We start from the raw sequence: 21,520 nt of genomic DNA, 5'->3' as shown, positions 1-21,520 counted from the left end.
AAAAAAGCAGACACATAAAAGCTTGATATGACTTGAACCATTCTAAATACCATGTCATGCGACGCTATTTCTGCAGATTGAAATGTTTCTTGTACAGCAGGTGGAGGCTGTAGGTTAACTGGTTTCGCACGTGACAAAATCATGGTTAAACACCTCAAAAGGTTCCCGTCGCCTCCTACAATAATTTGCACATCTGCATATTTGTTGGATTTTTCCTTTCGTCCTACATTTCAGCGTTGACAGTCTGTAGAAAGGAAAAATGGTGTTAAATGATGGATTCCTTTAGAACTTCCTGCAGTCAGTTCCTGAGGCAGCGTGTTAATAAGTTTCAGGGACTTTTAGATTATGTAAGCAGAAACATCCATCCATCCATCCATTATCTATACACCGCTTTATCCTCATTAGGGTCGCAGGGGGGCTGGAGTCTATCCCAGCTGACTTGGCTGAAGGCAGAGGACACCCTGGACAGGTCACCAGTCTGTCGCAGGTCCACATATACAGACAAACAATCACTCTCACATTCACACCTACGGGCAATTTAGAATAATCAATTAACCTCAGCATATTTTTGGACTGTGGGAGGAAGCCGGAGTACCCGGAGAAAACCCACGCATGCACAGGGAGAACATGCAAACTCCACACAGAAAGATCCTGGGAAAGCCGGGACACGAACCAGGGATCTTCTAGCTGCAAGGCAAAAGTGCTAACCACTACACCACTGTGCAGCCCCATCTTTACAAACAGTCAGTCAAAATGTATTAATAACATTCTGTTTGATTTGGAGATCTGGTTCCATCTTGGGAATGTTTGCTGAATATTCCCCCTCTTTTAGCTCTCTTTTGGTCCCTACCACAGCATCACTTGCTCTCCCATTTAGGGCTAGTTAATAAATCTATCATGCTAAAGCAGATGTTAGCATTTTGCTCACCACAGCCTCATATATCCACAAGCGTGGGAGTTTCTTCACCATCCAGGACAGCTAAAGGGCTTCTCTGAAATCTGGCCTGCGGCTTTTTGTTCACTCATGTTTTAATGCTGCAAAAATATGTTGAGCTCTATGTTGTTTTGAGACAGACACAAGATGTTCAAAATAATGTGAACTTTTGGGATAAAAAATGTCGAGTAGTTGATTTATCAACATAAGGCAGCAACCAGCTTTTCATTTCATTATCATTTTGTCATTAAAGTTTTAGAAAATTGTAATACATGTGCCATTATGAAACGTTAAACTGTTTTATTTTGCCTCATCAACAGTCTACAACTCAGAGATATTCGGTTTACCATCCTGTCTGACAGTGAAAGACATTAACAGTCTTAATAAACCGGCCACATCTGACCTTGCACGGTGGTTTCGGTTCAACTGCCCACATGTTTCCGTCTGACTAATGTAATGAAATGAGGTTTGTCATTTATTAAAAACTCACACAGCAGGTGCCGGTGTTATGGCCTGGCTCAGATGGCAACAACAAAAATGGAAGACAAAAAAAGGATAAAAATTTAATGTTTTATTGAATTAAATCAAGCCAAATTATTAGCCGCGAACAGTATGGGATTGTGAGGATCAGTAGTAACCCACAATCACACTGAGCAGAGCCAAATTGAAACACAGAATATTAGACGACCTTAGGTGTCATCAAACAGGTGATAGGAGCCGTTGAATGCCTGCATATCTTGTGTTTTCACAGTTTCTGCAATTACTGAATTATTCAATAGGGGAGCACCGGAAGAGTGTGAAGCGGTGTGGAGTTACATGTTAAAGATGCTTCACCAGCAATACATACCTACCCTTTTGTATTCATGCCATTTAATGATGGCATGTATGAAGCACTGAAACGGTCTCACTTTCTTCTTCTGTGTTTTACACTGACCCATTTCAGAAGCCAGTTTTTTCGTTTGTGTTTTGTGGCTAACGGATTACTTTCACTGGGTTTACTTGCTCACAGACAAATGAAAAAGGCAACACAGTAACCGAGATTACCTATTTTTTCTTATTAAATATGTCTGCGATAAAGTGTCATCTGTAATGACGAGAAAACAACAAACTCAATGCAGAAACAGAGAGTGGGTGATAGTAACTCTATGGGGACATCTGCTGGTGGAAATTAAGTTAAATTTCCAGTAATATTACCACTCATGATGAATGCCCATCGTTATCACTACAGCTACAATAAATACCAATTCTCTTTTTTTAAATAAAGATAATAAACATATCACAGCAAATAACCAACATACACATTCCAAATTGTTCTACAAGCCATAAATATCCAATTTTGGTGTTTTTCTGAAGCAATGTTTTGTTGTAACCTCAACAGCTATAATATGTGGATTTGGTAGAACAGGTATATGAGAGCTTTATCTTCATTTCCTCTCTCATCCATGGAAATTGTGTATATTTTCTGCCTGTATTTTGCCACTTTTGACCTCCACAGTTGGTGTTTCTGTTACCCAGTTTATTCATTTCATTTATGCCCACAGTTGCCAAGCAGTCAGTGGTGTATTTTGCATCATGTGATGGTGCATTGTCCGACATGAAAATGACTTCATTCCATAATGCAAGATTCTGGCAAGAGAGGGGAACTCCTGCAGAGGTCAGTTTGACACCCTAACGTGACCTCTGCATATCTCACTTCTTGATATTCCAGCCCGCATCGTTCCTCCCACTGTTTTGCTGGCGTTGCAGTCTTGCTGTAACAGTGCGATATTCACCACCCATCCAGAACTCCATCCATCTTGGACTATACAGTGTAGCTAAGCCATTCAGGATGACTGGCACTATGTGAACTATGGTCTTTATGTGTTTCTGAACCCACTGCAAACATTTTTCTTTTACAGCTGCCCCTTTTCTTACTATTACTGTATTGAAAGATTAAGCTCTGTGTGACCAGACTCTGAATCACTCACAGGTCTCTGCATAGTTCCATGATATTACTTCAGTCGTTGCAATATCTCAGTCAGTTTCTCACCGCTTGACTATTTTTCTCATACTGCCGGAGCTGTGATTTACTCAATATTATGGAGCTACCTCTTTAAGTAGGTTTTCTTCTAAATGGAATCACCTGGCAAACTAATCAACAACCCTGCCTGACAAACAAAAAACCTTCCCTGAAAATGTTTGTTTTACCCATTTCCTGGTATTTTCTAAGGAAGAACTGAAGAGTATTTTCAAAATCGGTCGTCAAACTTTTAATGATCAGCTCTTCAAGCTATGGTGTGACAATACAAGGAATGATCTGCAAGTGTAGGTCAGTATTTCTACATTGCTATGTCCTTTTTCTGTTTCATTTTTATATTTTCAGCTTACCGCAGCCTTTCTCTAGTTTCCTTGGCCTCTAGTTTTGCCTCCTGCAGGCTACAATATGTGTTATTCTGCTGACTGTTATTGAAAATCTATATATTTGACTGTTCCAGCATCCAGATCCAGCATAAAGGAATCTTTGTTGCATGTTTCTGAGCAGAACAGGTGAGGCACAAGATTCTGTTTTTTGCAGGGTTTGAGCAGTACCTGACTTCATTTTTTTTAAACATACACATGTCAAAGTCTCTTGTCTGCCAGACAAACAATACACTTCCTCCCCTCAAAAAAAATGAATCAATACATCCTAAACTGCCATTTGCGTCAGCTTTTAATGCATCAGTGTCATGTCTAAATGAAAACCACAGCATAAAATCTGAATGTTTTGCCTAACAGCCATAATTTTGAATTTGTTTTTCATCATGACGTGAATCATATATGCCTCGTTAAAAATCAAACCATGACACAAGAAACAAAGTGAAGTTGCAGAACGTAGGACAAACTGCTATGGAACTGCAGTTTGTTGGGGGTGTAAGGAAATTAAGAACCACATGATGGTTAGGTGTAGTGTGTGATACAGGAAATACAACGATGGTCTACAAATGTGCCGAGAAGTGGGAACACAAAACTGTTTGCAGTTGAATCCATGGATTTTATTTTTTAATGCATGTTTCAAGTCAAATAGATTATTTTTGTAATATGCACAGTGTTTGACTGTTTATCCTGGGGGAACATCCATCATCATCTATACACTGCTTAATCCTCATTAGGGTTACAGGGGCCTGGAGTCTATCCCAGCTGACTTAGGGTGAAGGCAGAGGACACCCTGGACAGGTCACCAGTCTATCACAGGGCTACACATACAAACAATCACACTCACATTCACACCTACGGACAATTTAGAATCACCAGTTAACCTCAGCATGTTTTGGGACTGTGGGAGGAAGCCGGAGAACCCAGAGAAAACCCACGCATGCACAGAGAGAACATACAAACTCCACACGGAAAGATCCTGTGAGGCGATAGCTGTGAGGCGACGGTGCTAACCACCGAGCCACTGTGCAGTCATGGGGGAACATGTGTTGCTTAAATCAAAAGCTGAATAACTGTGCCTTCAAGTGGAATTTCCAAGCAAGTACAAATTGTATTTATCACTTATGAAGTCAGTAAGGTCAATGAGATACAATAGTCTCTTCTGTTTCGACTATAGCTTTTCCCCCGCCACAGTGAGACCGATAGCAAAGAGAAAAACCTCACCTTCTGTGCAATATGACATGATGTATATGCAATATCACCAAGATATTCCTGGACAATTGCTAATATGTTACCAATTCCTTGTTGCACTCAGACTGATTTATCATATTTTTGTATATAATCATCTTTTGCTCTAATAGAGTGTTTTGTTATTGGAAATTGTTGTACTTACTATTTTGATTGGTGTCAGGCCCACTATAGTGCCATTCCCCTTTTTGTCATCAAAAAAGCTCTGAACCACTGGGCCTGGGCAAGAGGACCTCTCTTGGTGTCCTATGGGGTCTGGCACCAGGATGTTGCCAGTGGATCTTTTGGGTACGTGGAGTTGTGCAGGGGGGTCTCTGTGAATCAAAGTTGTTCTACTGCATCCTGTTGATGCTTCATCAGAATGGGATCTAGGAAATTTGGCGGTCAAACCAACATCTTGGGCAATTGTCATGGGTGGGCCAGTGACATTTGGGATTGTTACTTGCGTGAAGGGGTGTGCTTGTTCTGGGGCAATGTTTATTTGGGTGTCTAAGTCTCACCAACATGGATGCCACAATCCAAAGTCAATACTATTCACTTCACCTGTCAGTGGTCATACATATATATATGGGTCAATAGATAATTGAGGAAATTTTGAAGTCCATGGGATATATCTTGCATGCATTTTTATTAAAAGTAAATAAACTAATGCTTTTTATAGTCATTATGATCATGTCTTTACAAATTCCATACTTATTTATTATGGAAACAGTCACTTATTAATAAAAAATGACTGGATATCACTAAAATGTCAACCAAACAACCGTCCAAATTTCATAACAGCCACCTTCTAATTAGCTAAACAATCATAAAATGAGCTTATTCAAAAATTGTTTTGATTGTGTTCTTTTTATTAAGTTGAGATAATCATGACAGATATTTCTTTTTTGCAATATATCAAATTTTATATAGAAAATAACAATAATAACTGTGTGTGTGTGTGTGTGTATAGTCTTGTAAGTGATAAATAAAGTTTGTACTTGCTTTAAAATTCCTTCGATCTAATCAAAAATACAATTTTGTAGAAATAATTTGTAATCTTACAGATTTTCTTTATGCAAGTTGTATTTAAGGAATAAAATTACAAATTATTTCTACAAAATGTAACTCGTAGCGTGTGCAGCTTTTACAGAATCCCACTCTGACATACATTTCATACGTCTGTGGTCACTTACTGTTTAAGTTTAGTTGGTAGCAGCTGCGCAGCAAAGTTGACTTATGACGTCTGCGAATTATGTTTAAAAGAAAATAAAAACAACAAAAAAAGGCTTTCTCGTCGTGATTTGTGCGCAGGGTTACGTTTTCATCCCCCGAAAGTCCCCTGACGTTGCTGGTCACGCCCTGATAGGAAAAAGCACACCCAGAGAGAAAAGATAAATTGTGAGTCGGGGACAAAGCGCCGAAGGACAGATTCAAGTACACTTGCTGAAAACCCGGAGTCAAACATTTATCTGAAGCCCAGCAACCGGAGGAAGCACGCTGACTACACTTCACAGCCTCGAGTGAGTCAATACAGTCTTTTTATTCTTCCTGAAACTATTACAAATCGGCTTAAAAGTCCAATATTTACAATATTTCTTCACCCAGCTCTACTAATATTTGTATATTTAATTATACAGCGTCCTCACTACTTACTATAATATGTATTTTTACATTTAATACACTCCTCTCATAGCATTTGTAGTACTTTGCCAGCTCTAAGATATCACATTGCGGCGTATGCATTACATTCAAATGTATGATATTCTCTCTTTGGAAATTCACATTACAGTGACCCGATCTTGTATTTGTACCTTTCTCAAATGCAAGGACCTGGCCATTGCAATACTACCAAGTGATCTACTTTGAGAAAAATTGCTGAAGGAAAAATGTTTAAAAGCTTGATTATTTCACATCTATGCAAATCTCCAGTTTTTCCATTCCATTTCCCAGAACTGTAAGCAGCAAAGCCATAAGGCTGCATTCATCCTGTTGCAATGTAGAATAATAGAGAAAGAACATGGCAGTTTCTCAGAATTTAATGCATTTATGTAACTTTTTATTCTTTAAGTGTCACGCCATGTGGGGGGTTAAACCCAAAGTAAGAATACACAGAGCAGGCGGAAGCAGATAGCAATTTAACAGGTTATATTACAAACAAAAACCTGATACGATCAAGGCTGAGGAGAGAGTGGAACTATATAATACCAGGAATCCAAACAAACAAAAACAAGGTGAACCATGCCAGGCTGGGGAATGAATTAATCCTTTGATGCGCAACATGGGTCAAATGTGACTCAAATCCAATGAAAGATGGGCATCTCCTGACCCACACTGCGCATCAAAGGGTCACTAACTAAAAATAAACTAAAGCTCGACTCACTAGCGGGAAGGGAATGTGTGCAGGCAGGTTGCTAAGGACCGGCAGTGTGGAGGCACACGTCGGCGCCCAAGGAGAGCGACGGTGGCAGCCTGGAATGCAGCCAGGTCCTCCTCAGGGAGTAGGGGTCTAGATGCCCGGCTAGTGGCCGGGTTGCACAGCGCCATCAAGGCGGTCCAGGGCCTCTTCCAGAGGCGGAAACATAATTCCAGCAAACGATTGGATCCAGAAAATGAGGACAGAACCGGGCAGTCCAGCCAGCGGAACTGTCACTGAAGATTTTAGGGTCCAGCCCTGAGTGGAATCCACAGCCAGGCATCTCCTGGCACACAACTAAGCTGGTCAGGTTGCTGGCAGAGCATCCCTGACGAGGAGGGGAGTCCAGGGGCAGTCGGAGGTCCGGCAAGCGGGGTCACTCCAGGACAGGTGAGAACTTGGCTCTCGGCTCCTCCAGGACAAGTGAGGACTCGGCTCTGAGCTCCTCCGGTACACTGCAGCCGGCTGGGGTGTGTGTGGCGGGATGATCGAATACCCTCCTCATCTCCTGAATGAAGGCTGCATGGGAGTGGCACACATGAGCGGTCAGAGCTGTACATGAGGGGCTGTAGCTCAAATACCAAGGAGACCTGCATGAGGAACGCTTGGCAGGTCTCCATGTCGTCAGCATATGGCTCGGGAACAGGTACAGAGGAGGGGGTGGAACTAAATAATGTCAGGAATCTAACCAACAAAAAAGGGGTGAACCAGTCCAGCCAATTGAACTGTCACTGAAATTTTTAGAATCTCACCCAAGTGGGATCCGCAGCCAGGCTTTATAGCAACGATGATCAGCCTGGAATAGCGCTGACTACCAGCCTGGAGAATGCAGCAGCGAGACGGGGAGGGGTGGTTCCAAGCAGGGACACTGACGGTAAGAGGCTCAAATTTGTGTCATGGAAGATTTTGTTCATCCTTATAAACATTATTCTTAAAGGCACAAACTGATTTTGCATCAGTGATAAGTTGGAATTTGTAGCTTCATTGGTTTGTATATATTAAAAATGACTTTTGTTTGCAGCCGTATGTTAAGATAAACCCTACCTTCCTGAAAGGATCAGTGTCAGCACACAAGTAGTTGCAAACTGCTTTAAATATTTGATCATACCATCTAGACTCTAGTCTCGTCTCAGAATGTTGTGCAATGAATGTGGCCTGTGGTTTGTGAGAATGTGCTGCTGTTTGTCTGATTTTTTTAAGATCTAGCTACACGTTTCTGGACAATAGTTCCTCATGGGAAGCAGAAGTTACTCATAAAAAGCAGATTTTGTTACTTGTGACTGGTGGTTTTGAAATATTGTGACCAAAGTTGCAATAAGTGAGGAGCAGGTGGGTGACAAAAAGAAGCTCTGTTCGGTCGAGTTACTGGTTGGTGCACAACTAGTGTTTATCTCTTCTGTCTATATATTTAGCTTACATGGACATTGTTATTTGCTCATGATTACATTCTAAACTGGCAATCTGTTGTAAAAGGCATCACTGACGTCACCCGTCACAGATTAGACCTTCCTGCATGGGGAAAAATAAACTCAAGGACATCAAATCCAACCTTAAAACTTCAATGAGTGAACTAAACCCACTCATAGATTTATTTATGGCTGGCTAAGTCAATAATCATTGACTTTTCGGGGTAGAATAAGACACACATGCATTCACACTGATATATATATATATATATATATATATATATATCTATATATCTATATCTATCTATCTATATATATATATATATATATATATGTTAAGAGCTTTTCCCTCAACAGGGTACACAAACCTGAATTAATGGATTTGAATTTATTCGTTTCATTTGCAATTGGGGTCAGCACCAAACTAACATATCAGCAGTTTTGAAACTGAAATTATATGTTGAGATATTTTATTTTGTGACCTATTTGCTTGATTTATTTTAGCTTAATATGCTATTTGTTGAGCTTCCTTTTCAACTTAGCTGCTGTAATGCAAGATTTTCACAATTTGGGATAAATTAGGAATATTTGTGTGGTGCTGTGTAGAATGGTCTGACTACACTTCATCCTTTTGCTAAGGGGTGGGGGGTCATCTTGGAAGGGGCTAAGAATAGGACCTATGGTCAGCACTGCCATCGAAGTGAATATTTCATTGAAAAGAAATAGCCAGGCTGCTTTAATGCACAATATAAACTTGAAATTTTCAGCATGTAGGTTGCTGTTTGGAGGAAGTTGTTGCTGGTCCCCATAGTGAAGGCAATTTTGAAAATAGCAACATGTAGATAGTGGAACTGAAGGAGGAAGCTGAATAAAATATGCAGTTATTGGCAAACTTTTACCCTGAGATCGACATCTGCTGAGTGAGACAAACTCTTTTAGCTCTGTTTTTGATCTCCTCCACCTCCTGATGGAAATATTGGCTCTTTAGCTGCTCCAGTGCTCCCCCAGTTAGTTTTTAAGGGTTTCTCTGCTGTGGAAACCAAAACACTGCATTTTTAAAGTCCTAATGACCTAATTCAATGCAGGTACAGCCACTTGGTGCTAGAAATCACAGTTAGTGAAATGGAGATCATCTGAGTGCAGTGAATGCATCTCAAGTGATCGTAGCATAAAGGCACCTGTATCTCGAAGGGCCAGTCATTATGCCTTGAAAATAAAAGCAACTCTGTGAAAAGTTTTTTGAGAAGCATAGGTCAGGGGACTGAATTAGATTACGAGGGTGAATATTTTCTATACTTTCTATAGATGTACCCCCTGCAGGGCATACAAACAACAATGGTTAGGGTTTAGTTACATCTAAGTTTACAGGAAGGCAGAGGTTTAGGTCAATCTTCTTCTTTAGTGTCTGTCATAGACACTTTCCCCCCACAGACATTTTGACCTATAGCAGGGAAAACACCGGTGAGGAAAAGTGTGTTAACAATGGCTCAGCTCCAATAATCTGTTACATTTTTACTCACTGTGGCCTCTTTTTTCACTGCACAAGTCCTGCAACTCTGTGAAAACAGCTCAGTTATTACTAGCAGAGACAACGCAAAAATGTCTCGTGCAGTATAACCTAGTTATAACGGCATAAATAACAAAAAAAGACAAACAAAAGTAGATTGCTTTTGACTAGTTTCTTTTTGATAAATACTGAAAATATGGATTCAAGATGTAGCATTTTACCAGATGCACACAGATGTTAGCAAAATGGTGGAGGATGGTGGCTCTACATACTACAGATATTTTACAACTTACATTTTTATTTTGTTTTCTTACTTTCATGCCGCTCTGTGTATACACAGCCTACAGTTCAGCTGAGTACAGCTAAAAAGTCCCTGAACTTTTGTCGCATGACTGTTGGTCGCTAGCAGCTTCACGATTGACGTAAGGAGCACAGAATTCTTTATTTCTGAAGGGTCTTGTTGGAGCCAATCTTTTCATTTTTGTCAATTTTTCAGCATGAATAATAAAATGTTTTTGACGAAATATCTCAATTTTAGGCTTAGATTTTGTTAATTTTCCTAACAGAAGGACACATCACTGTGAAGTTATTCAAGATCTGCAGTAAATGTAGAAATCTGACATTTTATTTTCTGTTTTTAGAGCTTCTGGCTCTCATAAATGGTGTAATTTTGCAGATTTTTGTGAAGACAACATACCTTTGAAACCTAGGTTTGAAGGTTCAGATGGTGTCCCAGTATGTCATGGTAGTGACTTAGAAAGCACAATACAAGGATCCTTTAATCATTTTAATGTCAGGAAAAAAAACATCTGTGCTTTTCCTGCTGTGACAAACCAAAATGTCAACTGTGCACTGTGCACGCTTGGTGGTTGGCATGGTGTAATCAGCCATTTAATGGAGCTCTGCCATTGTTACTGCTGTTGATTACACCTGTGCTTTTCCTGCTAGGACAAGTCAAAATGTCTGCTGTGAAAAAGGTCTGTAGCCGTCTGAGCAGAGGACTAATTCTAATGTAAGGGAGACCACCTGTTGCAAGTTCAGTGGGCCTGTAAAGCAAATGTTTTCCCTCTGTTACAATAAGACTTGTCCATTGTGCAGTATTTGCTGTACGGTGAGATTCTGTTTCACTGAAACAGAAAATTATCTCCGCTTTGTGGGGAGACCGCGTGTACATTAGTGCATTACACACATCCTGTTTGCCATTCAGCTGTGCATGCAAAAAGGTACTTGATTCTCACGACTAGTTATGTGACCACAGTGTAGAAACCTGACACCAGTTAATCCAGCACTGTTGTCAAGGTTCACCATTCTGATTTTTAATGTAGCATATAAACATAGTAATGTCTGTATTTACCTACTATTTCATGTCAAAGTGGCTGTTGTAAAAAAAGATCTGTTGGATAGTTTGATTTGACATTGCCATGCAAAGGATGGATCTTAATGGCTTTTAAGATCTGCTGGCTTTGAGATTTTTAGGTTAAAGTAAAGCTGAATGATATCCAAAAGCAGGTCACCAGTCTATCGCAGGCCTACACATAGAGACACATAGAGACAGTCAGTTTTTGTTTTTGGACTGTGGGAGGAAGCCAGAGAACCTGAAGAAAACCCATGCATGCACAGAAAGAACATGCAAATTCCATGCAGAAAGATCCCAGGCCGGGATGCAAACCGGGGACTTTCTAGCTGTGAGGTAACAGAACAGTGCTAACCATCAAGCTACTGCGCAGCTCATGTTGCAACATAAGGAACAATAGTAGCTGGAATTTTTTGCTCCAGCTTGTGCCTGTGAGGGAGCATCTCCCTCACTACGGTGAAAAAGGAACTCATGCATATTGACAGTAAAGTTGGACAACACAGACTGATACAGGAAGTTTGTTTGTTATTTGCTGTGTTCTTGTGAGAAGACCCTTGCTAAGTGCTCTCTCTTTGAGGTACACATCAGGGGTGTGTTTTCATGGCGTGCATCCATGAGGATGCAGCTACAGGACTCCAGCAGTTACCTATTATCTGATTAGGCTGAGTTGAGAGATCAGAGGAGAGAGAAAGAAGGCGGTATAGAGGGATTTTTGCCAAGTTTGACTTCTATTTAGTATTTCTTCAGTTTATTATATGTTTTCTTGAATCTGCATCAGGCTGCAGTCATTTGCATTGTGTATTTTAAGTGTAAATAATGTCAGATTAATTTCACTGGGGTGGGAGGAGAGTCCAGGTATAAAGGACAGGTGAGGGATTAATGTGGTGTGTGAGAAGGAGGGGATCCACTGCACCTTGGTGACTCCGTTGTCCTGCTGGTTGGGGTGATGCAGATTTTTAGTGTGTGGACATAAGTAAATTGTGATTGTTGATGCCGTTTGGTTCATTCCGTTTGTAGAGGCTTATCCCCATCAAAACCCTACAGTGCCAAATAAGCACGTTTCTTTACAACAATTGAATTTTGTATTCTCAGTGGCACCACAATGTTTCATCTGAAATTGTTTGTTGCAACTCCTGTGATTTGGATGATGCACTTCTCCATATTGCAATTTTGATAATATTTCATTTGTTAAGCCGTAAGTCAAGATGTTCACTAAAATGAAATATCTCAATGGCTACAAGATGAAACTGACTTCATTTTGTTGATCTGACTTGATCTTGACTTTGAAGATCCTCTTTCTCTCTAGTGGTTCTCTGGTTTACGGGTTTGCTTTTTTCATGAGAAGTCTCAGTGTGGTATCTTTGAGTTGACAAATGACACATCAGCCTCAGCTGTACTTTTTTGTTGATTCCAATTAGCAAATGTGAGAATGATAACACATTAGATGTTTAGATGCACTAGATGTAAAAAAAAAAGGCCTCCAAAGTGAGTTTTCAAAACGTTAAGCAACAAAAGTGAGCAAAAAAATTGACATGTATTATTTCCAGCAAATGCTCACAACATGACAACGGAACCTGTAAAAACCACAACTTATTCAATTTTAGCCTTCAGGATGTTGCATTAGACATGTCTCAGTGTGTCAATGCACAAGATCAAATCACCTACACTTCAACTTCAGCATGCTCACTTTTGTTCTGTAGATTCTCAGTTTTAGCAACAGTCCTGCCACTTAACCTCCTTTAGTTTATTTTTTATTATTAAATTTTTTATTGATCTGCCTTTAAAACAAACTGAGTGTGATGTTCGTTTTTAAGTATGGATGACAAAGACAGAAATCCAGGCAACACTTGTGTGGGCATGTATTGACGCAAAGAAGCACCTCAGCACTGTAAAATTTACACTGATAGCCTTGAAACTCTTAACGGCTAGTAGATAGAGGATTACTCATTTCCTGAACTTCTTTACTCAGATAGCACGAGTCAGAACCCAACATTTCAGTCATCAAAAGAGGCCAAGCAAGAATAATAAAGTTTTTGTTTTTTTGTTTTATTTTTTTCCTGAAAAATCTGAAGAATCAAGAATAATGTTCCAACAAATTACACCAAAGTCAAATAATAGCAGCTAACATTGGCTTGTAATGAAATACTTCAAATCTAGCTTGTCATTACAGTCCATGGGGGAGATAGTGTGTTTAGTCTATGCTTCCAAAATGCTTGACTTAGGAGTTAAATCCTGTCATCAGCTTTTGATTTAATGTTCTGATATCTGCATTTTTAATTGCCTTCCCAACATATAACAAGCCATCGGGGCATTTTAGCACAAAAACAACCCCACATGTGGCACGAGAAATGCATCTCTTTACATTTTTCACAGCTCAGAATGGGCCTTTGAGGGGTGACTAGTAGCCCGAATAAGCACATGTACAGTAAAGCCAGTGAGTGATTTGACAGAAATTTACATTTCCCTGCTGCTATCAACAAACCCGGTTGTTTAAATGATGCCACATTTAACAAAACTGGTTCAAGAAATGACTGAAATGTGTATTTCTCTGTAGTTTTTGTACTTACTAAAACCTTCAAACTCCCATCTATACAGGAAAAAGCTTGCCAATGAAAGTGTGTCTAGAGTGCAGATGCCTGAACTCTTTAGTGCTTGAGGGAAATTGAGGTTATCATGGACGATGGACTGATCTCGGTTCATTGAACCGTTTAAGGTAGATCGGGTGGTCAATTCCAGTTCAGTACGTCTCCACCTGCCTGCCTCTATGAAGATACAGCCTACCTTCCATGTATCGCAACTGAAACCTGTGTTGGAGAGTTCTCCTGAATCCCTCTGTAGAACTCCTGTTTGGTCAAACCCTGGAAATCCTTGGTCGCCCTCTGTTCCCCTCACATCAGTATTGGTTCACTCATCCCTGCACGTCCGACACCAGTCACCTGCCACGACACCTCTGTTGTCAGTCCACAAACCCTAGCTGCCACTCCACCTCCGACGTGAACCTAACAAATCCCCGCCACCATTCTGCTGCTGGATCCCTGCCACGCCACCATTGGTTCCAGCCACAGCCACCTGCAGCCGCCACGTCACCGCTGGCTGCCAACCACCACCTCTCAGTGCACTGGTCTCCGCTGAAAACGTCTACATCAGCGAAGTCTTCAAACCTGGACAGTACCGGACTCTAATTCATTATTCATCTGTGTCTGAATTCTCTGGCATAGTATTTGGGTTCCGTACTATCTGATCTATGGTCTTTGTATAACAATTAATGGTAGTTATTCGAGCTTGTTTCTCATTTCAAGTAGAGTATTCCAGCATTGGTTTTACCATACGTAGGTCTGCTAGTTGTAAGTATTATCTTTGATCCATATACTAAGTTATTTCCTGATTGTATTCCTGCCTTGTTTTTACCATAAGTGGGTCTACTAATGTTTACCCTTTTCTCTTGTCTTGTATTTAGTCCACCTCCCTGCTAGGAGGAATCGAGTCTTCCTTGGAATGAAAGATTATTTCTGCGTTCTAGTGTAGTCTAGTTTGTCTTCCTGATTTTTGTCTCTTGTGTGTATATATAAGAAAGTGTTTGTTCATGGGATCAAGTACAGATTTCATTTTGCCTGACAGAGGTTAAATAGAAGTGAATAAACATGAACGACTGTTGACTTCATTGCTGAGTTCCTTTAAGAAACCTTTCTCTGACCTTGTTCTAAGCACAGTCATTGGCTGGTTAACTCCCTGTGATAAACTCCGAGGTCACCAAAACAACATCTGACAACCAAAACGACACATTTTGTAGCAACAGATCAGCCCATCTTTAGTATTAACAGTGTGTTCTCTTTGCTTTTCAAATGTGTAACCTCTCTGTGATTCCAAATTCTGCCTCAGGTTGAGATTCAGTGGCCAGATGGAGAAGGCAAAAGACTTCAAAGGGAAGTTTCTCCTCCTCTTCGTCGCCACGTTCGTCTTCATCTTCATCCTCAGCTGGAAAACACCCAGGAGAGACAGATCAGCCCCGAAGCCACTTAGGGCTCCACCTGCCTGCCCGCTGTGGGTCTCTAATGACACCATCACCCCGCTCAGAAACACCAAACACTTCCTGGTGTCGGCCTACATGGACCAGAGAGTGGAGGGTTTGGATATTCGCATCATTGGCTTATTCAGGAGAGACTCCGTCCAACCACTTCACTGCCTTTTCTGCTGTGGAGGCCACTCAAGCACGACAACTCCAACGACAATCTTACAACACTCTGACAACTTTGGCTTCCCCTTTGTCACCACAGATGCCATGTGTGGGATTCCTAAAAACTGCCACGCTACTCATGTCACTCTCCTGACTCAACCGCACACTGAGAGAACATCTAATCTGAGCTGGCTTCCTATAAGGAACCACAAGACCAATGGTAAAAAAGAGATGAAGTTTAACTTCACAGTCTGCATCTCCAACCTGTTTGGAGACTACAACAATGTGCTGCAGGTTGCACAGACTCTGGAGATGTACAGGTCAGCACAGCAACAACACCACAAACCACACTGTCAGGATTCAGCAACATCAATGTCTCTCTTGGCTCAGAGTGAAAAAAAATCAATACTGCTTATTGCAAAGGGTTTTCTTATGTGCTCCACTGGGAAACGTCACCAAATCTAAGCTCAAAATCATCAAAACCCCTTGTCTCATTTTTTAAAAAAGCACCTTTGCATCAACTAGATTCTATAAAAAACAAAAACTCGTGACAAAAATTCTGGGACTTTTTGGCTGAACTGAAGGCTGTGTTTACACAAAGCAAATAGGAGACAAATATGGAAACAAATAAAAAATGTAAGCAGTAAAATATCTGATACCATTTTTTCCCCACTATTTCTAACATCAATCAAATCCTGAAAAACTGTTCATGTTGATTCCAGTTTTTGTAAAATTCATTAGTAAATACATACAATTTTCATAGTTTTTCCTCTCATGTATGGCATTATAACTTTGTTTTATTGCACAAAATATATGTTTAACCTTTCTCTACTTCAGCCATGGTTGTACTCTTTCCATAAAGGTGCAAGGCTTTATACTGCATAGAAAAATGAGAGAAAAAATGAATGAAAAAAATATGAACAGTCAGAAACTACTTGGGGCTCATACAGGGTTAATACAAAACACTGTAACAACAGCTCATGGTAATACTGATTGTCTGCTGATGTCAGCATGCAAGCATGGTAATGCTAGTGTTAAGCAGATATACACCATCCAAGTGGCATAGTTCTTCTTTTTGCTTTGAGTAAAAACTGCAGCTGCCTTTACAAAACATGTTCTGTTGCAACGTGCATATGATTGGGACATAGTAATTCACCATAACATTGCACCTTAAACTTTGGCCATCTTCCTTACATATCCGTTGTAGTTTGTGATGCAAAATGAACTATAAACTGGCTGTGCTTTCTTACCCAATCATCTCTCGCACAAGACACTACAACGTTTGTGACATATATTCTGTTGCACAGAGGATTGTGGGTCTGAAAAGTATATGATGTGTACACTGTTGGATGCAGTGTTTTGGGATTGCATCACATTATTCAGGCGTTTCTGATCCTGGTGTTGCTAAGGAGAGCTCTCGCTTTCAACAAGACTCCGTATGCCTTCCCATGTGTTGACTTGTTACTCTGGAAAACCAGTCTTCTGTATAAAGTCATTTCATTCATTGATTTTAGCTGTGCTACACTTGTAGCTTTAACGGATGGTAGTTTTAGTCTGTTGTTAGTGTGCTGACTTTGGTCTAGCTGGAAATATCTCTGCTCTTAGATGGCTTTAACTACTAACAGTGAACCCACCAGTACCCAACCTACCATATTTAGTATTGCTGAAAAAGATTTTGTATGCATAGTATGTCAAGTGCAGAATGCCAAAAACCAGGTAGGCAGTTCAAGGACTGCCAGAAAGATGAAAATCTGATGATTGTTTCTGTTTTTCTAGATTCTTGCTCTGATAAATGGTTTCATTTTGGCATTTTTTTTTTTCAAAATGCCACCTTTCAGATACACCGGCAGTTTTTAGGCAGAGTATTAATAGATTAAGTGACTATTTGAATATGAAAGTTGAATGTTAGAAAGAATGTTTGAAATCTTAAAAAAATTGCTAAAAAGATTGCCATATCATCTTAAAATTGTATTTTTTTTATATAGGCAAACTTCTACTTTGTGCATTTTGGCATATAACAGAATGTACCTACATGAAAAACACGTATTTGTCAGATAATTTGACTGAAGTAATTGAACCCTTTGCTTCACTTTGGCCCCAGGTTGCTGGGCGTGAACAGAGTGGTGATCTATAACACCAGCTGCGGCCCAGAACTCAGCCGCCTGTTGGACAGTTACAGCCAGGAAGGTTTCCTGGAAGTGGTCTCCTGGCCCATCGACAAGCATCTGAATCCGTCTCATGGCTGGCTCTTCTCACTCGTGGGAGGAGACGTGCACTACTTTGGCCAGCTGACCACGCTGAATGAGTGCATCTACAGGTCGATGGAGCGTTCACGCTACGTCCTGCTGAACGACATAGATGAGATCATAATGCCTTATCAACACGACAACCTAATGTCTCTGATGAACACGCTGCAACAACAGCAACCAAATGTAGGGTAAATGTTAGAGAAAGACACATATTAAATCAGTATGCATACTTTAGTGTCATATTTGTGTTTACGTTCTTTTATCTACATTCTTTAGACAGGGGTGTTCTTCATTGAGAACCACATCTTCCCCAAGAAACACTTCGAGCCGAGCGGAAGATTTCACCTTCCTCAGTGGAACAAGGTGCCGGGAATTAATATTCTGGAGCACATCTACAGAGAGAATCCTGACAGAAACGTATACCATCCGTACAAGATGATAATTCAACCGAGGTAGGCTGAAGAGTCACTCACTCAGGACACATGTTCAAACCACATCTTAGTTTTTTTTTCATTTATAAAACTTTTCTTGTAACATTCTTCAAATTCAGAAAAACTGAATTACATGCCAATGCAACATACAAGAGATTCAACGGATATATTGGTGCTAAACTGTGAAGTGGAAAGGGTAGTTTACGCAATGCAAAATAACAGTAAACTCATACCAGCCGATCAATGTTCTTATGAAAATGCCTGACTGGATGAACACAGCTTGCACTGTCTCTGATTTTGATGGTCAAAAACGTCACACTAGAGATATCGCATTTCTAATACAATACCCCATTCACTGTACGCAATTTCTGATTTTTTATATGTATATACACTATGTAAGTAATTCAACATGAACCATTATTTTCCATCACACCAGTGAAACAAAAAGGTACTGTATCATACTATGCATCAAAATCTAAATGAACTTTTTCACTGATGTCTCTGTGCATCGCAGGATGGTGGAGCAGACTTCAGTGCATGAGGTGCTCAAGAATTTTGGACAGCGGTACAAGGTTCCACCAGACGTTTGTCGGATCATTCACGTCCGCGTGGGTCTGCAAGGGTCTTTAACGCTGGAGCAGCTTCACGTAGACAAAAGGTTGTGGGATTTTCAGGAAAAACTGATTCCAAATGTGGACAAGGTGCTACAGAGAGTGGGACTGCTGCACTCGGACAGACGGAGCTGATGGGCAGACGGATGCTTGCTGAACTGGTTCAATGTGAATGTGCGCCCTCAAATTTAGCAGGGACATTTGTGATTGTTTACTACTGCTGTTTTCTGAATAGTTGTCTTATTTTGCACGAAACAGCCACCACCGCCCTGAACTGAACACTGTTGGTGCTACACTTTTACAAAATTGCAGAGGTTGTTGTGCTAGGAAACCTCCAGCTTGATCCCCAGACTGGTGTTTTGAATATTCAAATATATAACTCCGAGCCTCCACACCCTTTCACACCAGGCATGCTGTCCTCAGCGTTCAGGCTCATGTGGCGCTACTGTATAGTCAGCACAGTCACTTTTTTCCACGTGGAAACACTGTAACCAACTTTTAACACGTTTTACTGTACATTTACATGGAAACATGACTAAATTTTTTGCCATGTTTGGAGTTTAGACTTCAGAACATCAACATTTCTACAATGCTGACAGTGACAGTAGTAAAAGACTACTGTTTAGCTGCTAAAATGTTTACTGCAACACCAATATTCAACTTAAGGCCTGAGCTTTAACTGAGTTTCAGAGGGCCGAAACAATATACAAAAGGAGAAATGAGATGCGCTAGTATGGAAACAATGAATTGTCATTATTGTTTTTTTTGTTTTGTTTTTTTAAATTAGCTGTTCAGTTGCTCCTTAGTGACATTAAACAGGGAGGGAATGTTTGACTGACAATACGAGCAATTCTACAAATATTCAATAAATGCCCTCAATAGCAGCCAGATGCTGTTACTGACACATAAACTTCCTAGTGGATTTCTTCCCTGCACCATTCATGCTTGGTTTGTGGAGATTTTTGGTGTTGCGGCAGGACAGCAGGGACAGTATGGACTCGCAAATGCATCAAGCATCAGAGCCGTTACGCACAATTTAACATTTTTGCAACCATTTTGCTAAAGTAACTTGTGTCTTTGTTGTGTATTTGACACACCAAAGTCCGGACCTCATGGTTTCACAAGTCAGGGGTTCAGTAAGGTTTGCACAGTTTGAGGGGATGTCTTGAGGATACATAATATTGAAAGAATAAATTAGATGTCATGTGAGAAAACTGGTTTCTTTTACAAGAAACTGCATTCTAGAAAAATACTTGGATTAAGGTGAAATTTTATACATGCATGTGTCAGCTGTGAGTCTAAACTTCTAAATGGATGCACTCCAAAGTGATAATTATAATACAAATCATTGGTGCAGCATTGTGAGCTTTATTTATTTATAAGGCCTTTCTTGGGTTTTCACCCTCTGACGTTACCTGGATGCTGTCTTTTGATAGGGGCCCTAACCAAAAGTGCACAAAAGACTTGTTTGTGTTGCAGAAAAACCTGTTTTTCTCACTGTACACCTGTAGTCTAGAATGACCTGTAGGACAATCTAAAGCTTGGCTAATTTTTATCCTTAAGTTTTTAACTCTGCCATTTAAATTTTTAAAAAAATCTCCAGCTCTTTTTGTTTCAGTTGATTTATTTGCTGTAACTTTTAAATGTTCTGTTTATTCTTAATGGTTTTTGGTATTTAAGTGATTTTGCTTAGTCTTTTTTAATCATTTTAAAGACCTCCGCTAGTGAAAATCAAGTTTTATTCACTGGAAGATGCATCATGAGCAAAATTAGTAGTCCAGGTCGTGGCTGAGCATTTTCACCTTGAAACTGTAGTGTAGCAATGACAGTATGAAAAACACAGACAGATTGGTTTTCATACATCACAAACCTAACTAACCAATCCTGTCTACTTGTCTACTACTAATGGTTACAGGGTTTTCTATACCATTATTCTTCAAAATCGATTTCCAATTCGAACATGTACGACTGACAACAACTTACCATTGTGTAGCGTAGAGTAGTTTTTTAGTGTTTGAGCAGAGTTGTAGGTGAGCTGGTGTGCTCCAGCTGCAACAAGCAGCGATGGGATGGGTAGAGATAGAGGTGGGAGCATCGTAGATCTGCACTTTAAGGCATTAAGAGATTGTTTCCATTGAAAAAAATATTTGTAAATATGTAATTTTGATACACGGAAAAGGGTTGTTAAAAGGTATTTGTGTGTGTGCCTCTACTTTTTTTTTTTTTTTTAACATAATGGGTTATATTGTAAATGAGGCCTCAATACCTCTGTATATTCCGAGTTTAGATGGTTGAATGAGGGAATGAACATTGTTGTAGAGCCATAGATATCTGGACAATATCCACCACTAAGCTAGAGGCTGACTGATTGAACACGGTGTCTGTGTCATGAGGAACTGACTGACTAAAAGCTTTTAACTATGTCCAGTGTTTGAGAGGTGATGGATGGTCATATTCATTTGTTCATTTACAGAGTTTCTCCTTCTGTGAGGTGTCATTCCTTAGTGCACCTCTTAAAGTTACAGTAAATAATAAAGGTGGATAAACCCCCGATTCTCATGAGAAGCCAGTCTGCCATATTTTGTGCTCTGTGCGGCTTCAGAAATCATTGTTAACCCACTGTGAATACGGTTTTCTGCCTCATTCTTTGAAGTACTTGGTGGAAACATGCTGTTTTACTATTTTCTTTTAGGTTTTAATGTACTTTTTTTTTTTTGCTGTATTCCTCTTTGTTAAACACCATCATGACTGTCTTCTCATCTCCCAATTATGTTCTTTAGACTTCTTTCAGATTTCAATAAAGTTTAATGTGAATTTGGA

At 40.1% G+C, this 21,520-nt stretch overlaps 1 protein-coding gene across 2 annotated transcripts; it reads left to right on the top strand.

The window, feature by feature from the left end:
- Positions 1-5,919: 5,919 nt before the first annotated feature.
- On the top strand, positions 5,920-21,520 carry LOC111567720 (uncharacterized). 2 transcript variants are annotated; one of them, XM_023269006.3, is made up of 5 exons: positions 5,920-6,075; positions 15,115-15,729; positions 17,511-17,841; positions 17,935-18,110; positions 18,604-21,520. In XM_023269006.3, the coding sequence occupies exons 2-5, from the start codon at positions 15,134-15,136 to the stop codon at positions 18,833-18,835; spliced, it is 1,335 nt and encodes a 444-aa protein (XP_023124774.2). In that variant the 5' UTR covers positions 5,920-6,075; positions 15,115-15,133; the 3' UTR covers positions 18,836-21,520. The 2 variants fall into 2 exon arrangements, with proteins under 2 accessions (XP_023124774.2, XP_023124775.2); XM_023269007.3 differs by lacking the exon at positions 5,920-6,075 and adding an exon at positions 6,658-7,842.

Source organism: Amphiprion ocellaris, chromosome 20 (genome assembly GCF_022539595.1).
Source record: "Amphiprion ocellaris isolate individual 3 ecotype Okinawa chromosome 20, ASM2253959v1, whole genome shotgun sequence".
Taxonomy (NCBI): Eukaryota; Metazoa; Chordata; class Actinopteri; family Pomacentridae; genus Amphiprion; species Amphiprion ocellaris.
The sequence above is the reverse complement of the archived record's forward strand: the minus strand, read 5'-3'. Positions and strand labels throughout refer to the sequence as shown.

Coding starts and splice junctions, on each gene's coding strand:
- LOC111567720 (XM_023269006.3), top strand. CDS start 15,134: ATGGAGAAGGCAAAAGACTTCAAAGGGAAGTTTCTCCTCCTCTTCGTC. Junction 17,842..17,934: donor TGCAACAACAGCAACCAAAT/GTAGGGTAAATG, acceptor TACATTCTTTAG/ACAGGGGTGTTCTTCATTGA. Junction 18,111..18,603: donor AAGATGATAATTCAACCGAG/GTAGGCTGAAGA, acceptor TGTGCATCGCAG/GATGGTGGAGCAGACTTCAG.